This window comes from Cololabis saira, chromosome 8, assembly GCF_033807715.1.
Source record: "Cololabis saira isolate AMF1-May2022 chromosome 8, fColSai1.1, whole genome shotgun sequence".
NCBI lineage: Eukaryota > Metazoa > Chordata > Actinopteri > Beloniformes > Belonidae > Cololabis > Cololabis saira.
Window position 1 is genome coordinate 29,502,814 of NC_084594.1, and position 13,458 is coordinate 29,516,271.

General features: G+C 43.7%; 1 protein-coding gene across 6 annotated transcripts in view; it reads left to right on the plus strand.

The window, feature by feature from the left end:
* Nucleotides 1–13,458, plus strand: part of foxp4 (forkhead box P4) — a 94,468-nt gene that overhangs the window by 41,693 nt on the left and 39,317 nt on the right. For 5 of the 6 annotated variants that reach the window (XM_061727645.1, XM_061727649.1, XM_061727646.1 and 2 more), the window contains one exon: nt 11,162–11,251. In XM_061727645.1, coding sequence (XP_061583629.1) covers nt 11,162–11,251 — 90 coding nt within the window. Of the gene's footprint in view, nt 1–16; nt 97–11,161; nt 11,252–13,458 lie in introns of those variants that run through there. The other variant, XM_061727651.1, reaches the window with a different exon arrangement.

Here is a 13,458-nt window from a genome sequence, read left to right on the forward strand (position 1 = left end):
ACCAGGCCAGATCAGCTGGCGTGGGCGCAGTCACGGATGGCCAGCCAGCCGGTCGAGAGGCTTTCAGACAAGAATAGACAGATACCAGCAGAGGAAGTGAGTGTGTGTGTGTGTGTGTGTGTGTGTGTGTGTGTGTGTGTGTGTGTGTGTGTGTGTGTGTGTGTGTGTTTGCTCCTTTTCTGCTGTGAAGACTGAATTACACACGTGCATATCTGTGCACCTGAAGGAGTTTAGTTTGGTTGTCATGGGAGTGTTTGGAGTCACTTACTGTAGATGGTGTAGGCCAAGCTGCGTTGACAGGTCCTTAAATTTGTCTTTCTTTTTTCTTTTTTGTCCTCTATTCTGTTTGCTTAAAAAAAGGCAGTTGGTGACTTTTAGTTCTAATAAGGTTAAATATCGCCGTGATGACTGAGGCATTTTTCTTTAGAGACCGCAGGTTGCAGAGAGAAAGCCGAGTGACCTCATTGCTATTACTGGTCAGTGACAGTATGTGTACGTGTCTCCTGTTGCCTATTCACGCTCTTCCCCGGCTGCTGCTTTCTCTATCACGAAGCAGCAGCCTTAATTGCTTTTAATTGACAAGTGCGCCACCGTGGACCGTGTTTTAGACTTCTTTTAGATTTGAGGCACCGATACAAGAAAGCATTAGTTTGCAGCTCCCCGACCCCCCCCGACCCACACAGGTCGCGCAGAGTCCTCCCATCCTGATCTTAGTGTCGTCTCCTTTCTTTAAGCCCATGCTCCTTCATTCTTCCACTTCAAACTCCCAGAATGAGATGGACACAGTGAGGGGAACAAGGGGAAGGCAATGAGTAAAAAACAAAATGTGCAACGCTTGCGAGGCTCCTCAGAAAGCAGTTACCCTGGAAACAGTTGAGAGCCCGGGATGCACACAATGAACACACTCATATACACACCACACATACAAATCTGCAGAAGCCTAAAGTGTTGCTAATTAGCTAGTCTGCTCTGGTTCTTTGTGTGAGCCATTTTAAAGGAGAGATTAGAGTCAACGGGGAGGTGGAGAGGAATGTAGTTCTTCTCTTTCTCTTGTTTGCCGTCTTCTTGAGCTCAGGAAGAAAGCATGGCGGCCTTTTTGCACTTGATAGACGGAGTGCATTCGTTGTCTTGTTAATTAAGATTTCCATGGCAAAAAAAAATGTATAAAAGAGTAAGATTAATTGTGCGAGTATGGCGCAACTCAGTTTGAGAGTAAGGTAGTCTTTAGAAGTATGGACACTTAAGTAAATCAAAAAAAAATTGACAAGAGAAATTGACAGTCAGAAATGTCCTCTTTTCACTCACTTCATCCCACATCAGTCGTGTCATTGTTAGAAAAGTCATACGCTTTTGTCACCTAACTATTTTTTGACTTTTCTGATGTCCATCGGGCACAAACAAGGTTTTAATGTAGTTTTAGCTTCATGCATTGTTGCATGTATGGCTGGACCTTGTTTTTTTTTTTTTTTTGCTTATTAATGAAAGTCAGAATAATGAGGAAAGTTGATCCGGGCACCGACGTCAGGACTGTGGTCTAAAGTTTCAGCACGACCGTGACTACCGACCAAGGGCCCAGTAAGAACTGTCGTAGTTCTCCTGCTCTCATACGGAGTCATAACTGCCCCAAATATCTCAAATATTATTTTTGTGTGTATGTGTGTGTATCTGGTGGGAAATATGTTACTCCATCCCCATGAAAGACAGCTCTGTGAACAAAAGTCCAACTTTTTCTGCTACAGTTTTAAAAGACTGGAACACAAAATAAAATCATAATAGGATTTGCATTGTTTCACATCTGGTTGGAATGACCCTGTTACTAAATCACACAGTCCAGCACACACTTCACCATTTCTCCTTTTTAGAGCACACTCCACCCCTGCTTCTTATTTGGGGAAGTCAAAGATTGTGTGTGTGTGTGTATGTGTGTGTGTGTTTTATTTTAGAAGTTTAACTTCTTGTACAGCGAGCAGCCTTTGTTGTGCCTACCCACTTCCGGTGTTTATGTGTGTGCGTTTGTGTGTGTGTGTGTGTGTGTGTGTGTGTGGTAAGGGTGGGTGTAAGGGTGTGTCTATCGCCATCCCGAAGCCACAACCAGGTGTAAAAACCCTCTGAACCAGGAAGCATGAAAGAGTTTTATTTCCATTGAAGCCGACCGGTTCTTTGACGGGCCAAAATTGGGTCGGAGCGTCTTTTTCTGTTTAACCAAAAGGTGTCCCGACGTGTACGTTTGTCTTCATGTGTGGATGCGTTTGTGTACCCATGCGTGCGCGGCGGACGCTCTCTGTTTGTGTACGTATGTGTTTTTCCTCCTGTCTCCGAGCCGGGTCTTGGCAGTGTCTTGCATGTGTTATTAGTTAGGTTTTTTTTTTTTTTTCTTTCTTTCTTTTTCGGGGGGTTATTAATAATAAGAGTTAAACCGTTTCCATATGTGAGGCCTGGTTGCCAGGCTAGTGCTATCCTCATCACAGACTGGTCTCGCTTGGTCTCTCCCCTCACAAGTTACTCGTTGGAGCAGCAGGAATAGCTTAAACACTGGAGGTCACTCAGTTAAGACCTAACACCCAAGTGGCCGTGTTTTCGCAAACTATTTAACTGTCCTACCTCATACAACATGAGGGCTAAATATTACAAGAAACACTGTCCATATATGGGTATGTGTGTGTGTTTTTCTCTCTGGGCTGGGTCTGTCTGGAGTGAGACCTTCCTCTCCTGCCAAATGAGCTGTGCTGAAAACCGCAGGGAAACTGCATATGTGTATATAATATATGACGTGTATTTGTGTGTGTGTGTGTGTGTGTGTGTGTGTGTAAGGAAACTGCTGTAGAGCTATTTGCCATCAATTAGCCGCCTGGACTGAGATGAGGCCTGCAGTACAGAAGGAGCTGTTTTTATATTCCCAGTTAGGGAGTTCCTCCCTCATTCTGTCCCTGCTCACCTCATCACTATCTTTCATTGTCGATGTCTTGATGCCCCTTTGCTTGACAGAGGGAAATAAAAAAAAAAAAATGCGACCACCTCTTTAGGAGGCCGTGGATTTTTTCCACGTGAGATTTCGAGATATGCCTCCATAATGATGAATTGTATCATGACATAAAGCAGCTCTGGGTATTCGGTCAGCTCTTTTTTATGACCGCGCGTATACCCCTGTGAATCAATAGAAACATTAGATGAGTGTTGGGACGTACTTGAAGGGGAGAGGTTTTCAAGTTTCACCAAACAGTTTCGAACTGAAGAGAACCATCTGGAAAACAGCAGTGTCCCCGGAGTTTAGAACAGGTCCCTTTTGTGAAAATAGTATGTTCAAAAAAAAAGAAAAAGAAAAATCTAAAATCAGCCAGGCTTTTCAAACATTACGGCATATTTTGAAGTTCTTTTGGAGTTTCTGAGTTTTTATTGCATTGGCTCTTGAATACGGTCTTTCCTCTCTTTAATGGTCAGTCTGGGCCCGGAGAAGCTTGCTTCAGCCGTTTTAAAACCTCAGCTCTCAAACGCTGCCTTTATATTGCGGAAACATTACATTAAATAGCTGAAAGAGATCGCCGCTGGCTAGCGGTTTCCAAGGTGTCCCAGATTGCTCCTGCTCGGTAGTCCTAAACAGATCGAGGTCTTCGGTGCGGCTTAAGTTTATTTTTTTTTAGGTTTTTTTTTTTGGGGGTAGACAACTGGTTTTACATTTTTATGTTCCTATGGATGAAAACAAACGACGGGGAAGTTTGTGACGGGAGGGTGGAGAGAGCAGATTAATACCAGCAAAAGAGAAGGCGTACTTAAAGAAGAGTCAGAGGAGAGGGGTGAAGCTCTGGCAGTGCATAGTTTATTTGTAACCCACCGTGAAATTGACGGGCTTTAGAAAGGATTTGCTCCAAGCTGCCCCTTCCCCCTTTCATACATGTTTACCCCTTGAAAACCCCTGATCTTTCCTGAAGAGCTGTCCACTCTCCTCATTTTCACTCCGCTCCTTTCCTCCTTTTACATTGTTGTATCAACTATAAACAAATGAGCTCATAACTCCGTTAAGAAGTGGCACTGGAAAAATACTGTAAGTTCTTTGTTTTCACTGGTCGGTCTGAGACCGCAATCACTTCTTCTTCTTCCTGTAGCCGCTGCTATCTTCTCCGGTGACTTTCCTCTTACTGGTACCCTCCGAGCAACCAACATTTCTGCCCCCGCTGACTTCACCGCCTGCTGTTTATTAGGATAAAGGTGAAATCATTTGCCTTAATGTTTGGTCAGAATGAAAAACTGACTACAGTTTAGGGATGGGCGGTACGGACTAAAAAATGTATCACGATCATTTCTGGCATTTATCCCGATAACGATAAAAATGACGATAAAAAAATACCAATACAAAAAGTGTCATCAAAGGGAATCTTTCTTTCTTTCTTTCTTTCTTTCTTTCTTTCTTTCTTTCTTTCTTTCTTTCTTTCTTTCTTTCTTTCTTTCTTTCTTTCTTTCTTTCTTTCTTTCTTTCTTTCTTTCTTTCTTTCTTTCTTTCTTTCTTTCTTTCTTTCTTTCTTTCCTCTTTCTTTCTTTCTTTCTTTCTTTCTTTCTTTCTTTCTTTCTTTCTTTCTTTCTTTCTTTCCTCTTTCTTTCTTTCTTTCTTTCTTTCCTCTTTCTTTCTTTCCTTTTTCTTTCTTTCAGGCTCATTTCTTTCTTTCTTTCTTTCTTTCTTTCTTTCTTTCTTTCTTTCTTTCTTTCTTTCTTTCTTTCTTTCTTTCTTTCTTTCTTTCTTTCCTCTTTCCTTCTTTCTTTCTTTCCTTTTTCTTTCTTTCAGGCTCATTTCTTTCTTTCTTTCTTTCTTTCTTTCTTTCTTTCTTTCTTTCTTTCTTTCTTTCTTTCAGGCTCATTTCTTTCTTTCTTTCTTTCTTTCCTTTTTCTTTCTTTCAGGCTCATTTCTTTCTTTCTTTCTTTCTTTCTTTCTTTCCTCTTTCTTTCTTTCCTTTTTCTTTCTTTCAGGCTCATTTCTTTCTTTCTTTCTTTCTTTCTTTCTTTCTTTCTTTCTTTCTTTCTTTCTTTCTTTCAGGCTCATTTCTTTCTTTCTTTCTTTCTTTCTTTCTTTCTTTCTTTCTTTCAGGCTCATTTCTTTCTTTCTTTCTTTCTTTCCTCTTTCTTTCCTTTTTCTTTCTTTCAGGCTCATTTCTTTCTTTCTTTCTTTCTTTCTTTCTTTCTTTCTTTCCTCTTTCTTTCCTTTTTCTTTCTTTCAGGCTCATTTCTTTCTTTCTGTCTTTTTTTCTCATTTCCTCAATTTATCGTTTTTATCGTGAGATGACAAATTCTTACCGTGGGTAAAATATTGCCCATTCCTACTACAGTTCAATAAAATCCACTAGGCTATAAATCCTCTTAGCGATCTAAACTATGGTCAGAAAGGGCATGAGGCAGTTAAAAGTTACATGCCTCAAATCCCGCCACAGCTATCACTTACCATGCTGCATGCACATGCAAATGCACGAAGCTTCACCTTTACACGACAGGTAGTTTTGTCTGATAGTGAGTGAAAGACGAGGGTCGCCTCACGAGGCCAACAGCTGCATTCAGGAGGCTCCCATTAGTAAGCCCGGGTAATCTATTTTAGGACCGTCTCAAACCCGTATATTCTCAGAGTTTACTGTGGCGAATGAGGGTATGGATAACAGATTCCTGAAGAAGAGAAGGGAGGGATCGGGGCACAAACAAAGCAGGGGACGTGCAGAAGAAAATGTCACACAAATGCATTGTGAGTGATACATAATATAGACAAGCGAGGGGGGGGGGCACTGTTTCAGCTGACAGTGATGCATTTAATATGTGAACTTCCACTGCTGTCGTAACTAAGCTGTCATGCAGATATGCCCCATAGTCGTACAGCAGTCGCGCTCACCGTCCCCTCTTCAGTAAGCGTTCTTTGTGTACCCAGTGTGTGGGTGTGAAAACCTCTGAAGGCAAGTGAGCTGGCACAACTGTACGCTGTGTGTCATCAACCCTTCGGCGAATTAACATGCTTTGTAGATCGTGTTACATCTCAGTCCTGTTTCATCTCCTCTCTGATCACGACTTGTTCCGAGTACCCAGATAAGGGTGTTTGAGGGATGGTAACAACAAAAAAAAACACAACACATAAACCTGCAGAGCAGTGAAGGCTCAGGTGGAAGTAAATAGAAAGCGATTTGATGGCGTTTGAAGGTGATTTTGGTGCCGGAGCGATGGATTCAAGGGAACGCAGGGATGACCCAGAAGGATGGCAGCGTCGCCGCGGCTTTGGCTCGGCTTTCAGGTTTTTGGGGAGGTGGGGAGGTGGGGAGGTGGGGGGGTTACCCGCTACTTTTTTATTGTTGTCTGATCCCAAATCAAAAAGAAAGCTTGCAGACCTGTAGAGAGGCAGCCGGCTGTGACGACGTCTTCCCCATATCCTCGCCCCGGGTCTATTTAGCAGTCTTTCTATCTGTCGCTCTCTCCAGGGAGAGACAGCAGAGAACGGAAGAGACGGAGAGGTGCATTACAAGCTTCCCTTTCCCTCACCGCTGGGCCCGTAAAGCCGGTGGGGGATATTTTTTTGGTGCTGAAGAGCTCTGTGGCCCCAGACGCTGATTAAACATCTAGCCGAGCCGAGTCCGGCTCCTCGGTGGACAGATGAAACAATGCGCTCCTCTCTTATCCTGACTGGTGCTTCTTTCTTTCTTTTTTTTTTGTTCTTCTCAGCCAAAGAGCAAAGAAATCTGATACCACCTGCCTCCCCCTTGCCCTTTTTAACTCCCCCCCCCTCCTCGTCCTGCTCCTTCTCCTTCTCCCCCCCGAGGACAGCCCACTGTCTGCCCCGGGGGCTGTTTATCTACGGGGAGGGGAGTGAGGAGGAGAGGACGTGGTGGGGGTGTCGGGGAGTCGGGTTTGTTTCGTTTCGGCCGTCAACAATGGACCTCAGTCAGTGCTGACGGATTACTCCAACATATGGTACCCACCTGTCTCTTTCTCTCTCCCTCTGTCTCCCTCCTCCCCCCTTTTCCTCAGCTATGCCTCTCTGTTTAGATTTCTTTGCTTATTTCTGTGTTCTCTCTCCCCGTGTCACCCAAACACACTGGGCGGATTAGAGGCCGGATTCATCGCACACACAGACCTGTTTGCTTTAGCAACCTGAGCCAGGCACACACACACACACACGCGCGCGCGCGCACGCACACACACAAGTTAACACCTGAGCCTGAAGATCAATATACAAGTATAGGAAAATGAAATTTCAACGATTTTCTTTCTCAATGACTTTTTCTAACTGACCCACCAAACCTTTTATCCAAATCCAAACAGTTTCCAGCTATTTTTCGGAGGAGAAAGTAGCTTTTTACCGCGTGTGTGTGTGTGCGTGTGTGTGTGTGCGTGCGTGTGTGCGTGCGTGCATGTATGTGCCTGTCTGACCCTGCTGAATTAAAAAATGCCCTGTTATTAAAGGCTGTGTCAGAGGCGATGATTTACAGAGGGGAGCGATGACAAGTCAGAAGAACTCACACACCGAACCGACACACACACTCACACACTCACACCGTGCTCTCAGGCCTCCAAGCTGAGCGCTGACCTCCTCACCCCTCCTTCCCCTTCCTCCTTCTACCTCCCTCCCTCTCTCACTCTAATAAAACCTGTCTGACACCAGTGATGTGTGCAAATGCGTGTGTGAGTTTGCGTGTTTGTGTATGCGTGTGTGCTCCGTGGCAGCACAAAGACTCTGTTGTTGGGCCTCCCTCTTTAGGCCTCCCTCATATTTTCTTTAAAGGTGCAGTGCGCCCCCAAGAATGCCACAAGGAGAACGGGGAATTGGGGGGGTGGAGGGGGGGGGGGGGGGTCTTAGAGGAGCTGGCGTGAGCGTGTGTGTGTGTGTGTGTGTGTGTGTGAGAGAGAGAGAGAGGGTGGGGTCCAATAGAGGAAAAAAGACAAGGCGTGTGTATGAAGAGGAAAAATGAAAGAGAAGGTTTAAAGAAGAAAGGTGCTTCTTGACAAAGTAGAGTTTTTTGCGCAAGTTGCTGGTGGCATTTGTGTTTGCGTGTGTGTGTGTGTGTCCGTGTCCATGTGTGTGAGCACCAAACCTCATGTTGTTTAAAGTTCTAATTTCTAAAGTAGCTGTGATCATAAGTCTCTTCTCATCAACACAAGTGAAAACCGATCAAATAAAATATGGAGGAAATGAGCTTCTCCTGATCATGTCGAGTAATGGGATAACCTCTCTCCGCTTGTAGGTGAACTAAAAATGGTTTTAATCACAAAAACACTAATAAACTGTATCAGCTCCAGAATGATGGTGCACAACAAGATGTTCTACTGTAAGAAAATAAATGAACAGATGTTTTCTTTGCAGAAGCATTTGTCTTGGACGGTGGTGTTTTCCAAGCAGACGGGCCTGAAAAATAAACCGTTTCAGTACTTTTCAGTAAGCAGTTTAAAAAGTGAGGCCGAAGTGCCAGAAAAGTTCCCCGAAAGGCCACAAATTCAAAGCAGAAGATTAAAAAAAAAGAAGAATATATTGTGTCTTTTGCCTCCATATAACTCAGCTGTTAAAGAGGACAGCTCTGACAGGTGATCACCTCTACTACGTGCTTGTCCACGGTCCTCTCCGTTTCTTTGTCTAGTCCCACCCCCAGCGTATCATAGCTGGAAACAAAATAAATAAAGCTTGTGCTACATAAAATTACAAAACCTTAATCTACAAACAAAAGTCTTTTCCAAAGTAACACATTTAATCTTGTCGTTACTTTTGGATCATTTGTTGCATAAAAGCGACTGAAGTTGTTTGTACCTGGACTTTAGTAAGAAACAGTCAAGGTAACTTAATAACACCGTGAAAAGGCCATCAAGATACATGAATTGTGACATTGTTATCATACTTGTTACTGTTTAGTTCAAACAGCTTTAATCAACAGTATTGTCATTAAACCAGAGCAAGTTGCAACCTTAAGGGGCATTTCTCAAAGCCAATTATATATTAAAAAAAATACTTTTTGGGGGTTTTATGATGCAAAACAGCCTTTTAAGATGCAATTTTACACCAGTGAATTTAAATTTGAGGAATTTGCCTCTTAGCTGCATTACACCTTACACCAGTCTTTAATTTATAACTAAATAATTAATAACTCATGTGGATATAAACTCAGCGAGGGTTTAAATCCATGAGGCAATTTTTTTTTTTTTTCCTTTTTCTGTTTTTTGAATAAACACACATCCATGGATACGGGCCTAGGAGAGGAGACAGGCATCACCTCTGCTTGGTTGTAGCGTTTATGAAAGCCATAAATGGCTCTTTAATATAGTGGTAATCAGGGTGGTAATTTGGGTGGAATTGTCCCCTTATTGTTGCCAGACATGCCTCCTCCGCTCCTGCCAACATACACTCTCGCTCACACACACAGAAAACACACGCACGCACGCACATGCACGCACATGCACGCACACACTCACTCTGGGGCAGACAGGGTGTTCAAGGAGTAATTCACACCACATGCCAACAAACTGGGCGGTTATGTTTGTCTGTGTGTGCATGTGTGTGTGTATGTGTCTGTGTCTGCTTTAATGCTGAGGTCAAACCAGTAAAGGAAGGGGGTTCCCAAGATTTTTGTCAAAGTGTTAAAATTCATGTGTGTGTGTGTGTGTGTGTGTGTCCAGGCACGTCTGCGCGTGTGTTTTAATTGCGGTCTCAGCAAAAGTAGCAAGTGTGCTTTATACATATGGTTTTCATCACTCCGACTGCACACAGAACTTCTCTCTTTCTGTCTCGGCGTAATCTCTCCTCTCTGTTTTTCTAATTAAACATTTCTTAATGCGCCCAAGCTTCTAATTTGCCAATTCGCCTTAATAAGTGACAGTGGAGTCCGTGCGAACTGCTTCATTTCTCACTGTTGCAGCTTTCTGTAGTTATGAAATGATGGAGTGCTACAAATTGCTGCTGTTGTGTGGTTGAGTAAGAGCTTCCATGGTAAGAACATCTCTCGTGTTGGCCGTTAATTTGTGGTGACCACACACATTTACACACACATACACACACACACACGCACACACACACACATACACACACAGGGACTTTCATAAATCAATATTTACGAAGAAACCTTTCCCTTTTGAGTCAGAGGAAGCAAATGTGCATCCTGCTGTCTCCCCTCTCTCCTACCCTCTGTCATGAGGTTGTGCTTATACAGTTTGTGTGTGTGTGTGCGTGTGTGTGTGTGTGTGTGTGCGTGTGTGTGTCTTTACGTGTGATTGTGTGTTCTTACCGTAAGTGCAAAGCCGCTTTTGAGCTGTGAGATGGGTGTTTTCTTATTTTGTTTTTGGAACAGCGCAGACATTCCAGCAGAAATGTCGGCTTCTTTTGGGAATGATTTGTCGTAGTGATAGTGAGATTCTCTCTTTAACACTGCAAACGAGCCACCCAGCGAAGAAAAAGAAGGAACTTTCAGTCATATTAAAGCAGTCGTTACAGTAAACGGCAAAAGAGACGGATATGCTTAGAGAGCAGGACGGATGGCTTAGGTTGCAGTATTTTAGGGATGAATCGACGAGACTCGAGGGAAGAGTGAAGGAATGGAAATGGATCTGGTGAGCGATTGTGTCACTGGTTTGGACGGGCAGCCCTGTAGGGTAGAGGACAGAAATGTGAAAAGGAGGGGGGGGGGGGGAACGAAAAGGTCGGTGGGTATTCACAGCTCTCTTTAGGGCACATCGGGGCAAACGGTTTCTTACGTCATGGTGACACACACAAACACTGTCCAGCAGGCTCACACACAGATACAGCGACAAAAACTCTGTCTCGGACGATGTGGAAAATCCACTTAGTGCCATCCACTGCGAAGAGAGGGGGGGAGGAAAGGGGTGCAGAGAAAAAGTGAGGCAGAGGGGAGGGTGGAGAAACAGAATGGAAAGAGCAGTCTGAAATCAGTGGGACAGATTTCGACAGACAGATAGACGGATGCACGTTGGCAAGCGCACTTGAGAGACTTGGCGGAGTGCAGGGGTCCTGAGAGCGGCCGGGCCGGCCTTCGTCGGGAACTGACCTCTTTCATTCCAATCCTACTATATGCTCATATAAAGTTGCACAAGCGTACGTTTTCCTTTAACTTTGAAAGTGTGTTATGCATGTGAGCTGAAAAATGTAATTCACGTGATGAGCATCAGATCATCCCTTTTTCTCTCTCTCCCTCTGTCTTTCTCGTAGGCACTCCAGGCAGCCAGACAGTTCCTCCTCCAGCAGGCCTCTGGACTCAACTCCCCTGGCAGCAACGAGGTCAAACAGAGTCCCGTGCAGGTCAGAGCACACATGCATGTAGATACACACCTCAAGTGTTTCTCACCATTTGTATTTTATTAAACCAATGACTGCTGCAGATTTTTTTTTCTTTTTCTTTTCTTTTTTTTATAACAATCCTGCCACGTCAACTGCTCTGTATGATAAAGGGACATGTTTTTCTTTCCCTTTCTCACTCTCTGTCTGCATGTATCGACCTCTCTCTCTCTCTCTCTCTCTCTCTCTCTCTCTCTCTCTCTCTCTCTCTCTCTCTCTCTCTCTCTCTCTTTCTCTCTCTCTGAGTGCAAATGTGTGTGTGTCCGTGTGTGTGTGTGTGTTATTGTTAGGGTGTGAGTGAATGAGGCTTTTGTAGTTTCTGGGTAGCGAGCTGTTTTCAGAGTTGAATTCCACAGTAAGCAGAGAGAGTGGGGTTAGCTGGAGTGCAGGATCCCTACTGAAAAAAAAGACTTGAGGAGGCTGCACACACACACATGCACACACACACATACACACACACACACACACACACACACACACACACACACAGGCAGGACACATGCATCATTACTATTAGTCCATGTTGACAGGTATCACACAAGACATCACATTTGGCAGCTCCTAAAAATGATATAATATGTTGACTATCTGCAGAATTGTCCTTCTTTAGCTGGCTTTTGCATCAGCGGGCCATGGGTCTGCTTTAGCAGCAAGTGGTCTGGTTATTGCATTACTTCTCTCATTAGCATGTCACATGATAAACAGCTGGATAATCACAGTGTGGGTCAGGAAGGCTGAAATGGAGGATTGTAAAATACAGATGTTAGACAGAATCAAGGACGGTGGAGGATTTAATCTGCTGTGTCTGAAGCCAGTAGGTGGTCGTGAAGTAAAACCTTTCAGATTTATGTACGAGGCTACTAATTGTTTACAAATTTGATTGAGAGAGGTATCTTTTAACTTTTACATGCAAATAGATGAAAAAAAATCCTTGTTAAATGTGTCTGTTTTTATTTGTTCTCATAAATGTTAAGTGCTAAAGTATGTTTTTTCACATAAAAACTTTTTCTGGGAGCAGTAATATAAGGGTGCTGAGGATAAAGAGGAAACATGCATCAATTATGAGCTGCAATGTGCAGTATTTCAGTAGGAAAATGACATCAATAGAATGACATCACATAAAACTCAGACAGCATCACTAAAAAAGTCGAAAGAAAAAATTAGGGTTTTGAACTATCAGTCACACAGTTTAATTGCCAAGTGACCTTTAAGAAGTGCAAAAATGCCACAGAATGAAACCACTCTTATTACTCACAAGGTCAAAAATGTAATGAGGTGATAAGCAATATTTTAATGATTGCTCTTCAGTAGAAACCTCAACTGAAATTAGATTTATTTTATTTACTTTGTATAAAAATATTTGCAGAAATCAAATAAATTAGAAAGCGGTTCAGAGGTCTCTGTGTTGTGAATGCCTTCCTATTATTAGGGTTACGTTTGTGCTGCACATCAACATTAAATGCTGCACATGAGGAATACACTGGCAGTGTCTGTGCTGAAAAGTTGACATCAGGGAGAGGCTTGTCTTGATAAGAGCAGTCACGTCTCTGGGAGCAAGCATTTACACATGAACGGGGCAAAATGCAGGTCACACATGCATTCAGTTGACCTGCTTCATACTCACATCTCTACTGTGAAAGGAGTATAACCTTCCCCCTTGTTCTTTCCCTCAGACACACATACCGACTGCGCTCTACCCTTTCCTTTACTCTCACCATCTCTGTCTTGTTTGTCCTGTTTGTTGCTGCCTGACCTGACGAGCCTCTCTGTACTCTCCAGGGCACCCGTGCTGCATCTCTGTTGTCTGAGCTGTCAGCTTACATGGCCCCAAGCATCCTAGCAACACAAATGCACAGGCACAGTTTGATATAAATTTGTATGAGTGTGTGCACGGTTGCGCCTGGATCCTCGCCATCTCCGAACGCGCAAACCCACAGTGCATGGTGCGAGGTGGTTGTTGTTCCTGCATCTGGGAGTAGCAGTGGCACCCTTAGTTGTTTATCAGACTTTGCGACGTGAAAGCGACTAAGTAAGAAGTTCACGTCTCTATAATTTCCAGCTTCATGATCACCTTTCAGCCGCAGCAACATTGGCCACAAGTGGAGGAAGATGGATGTTTAATGTGGTCCTTTCTAAAGGTGACAGTGAGCCGCTGCACAGTGCCTCACGTC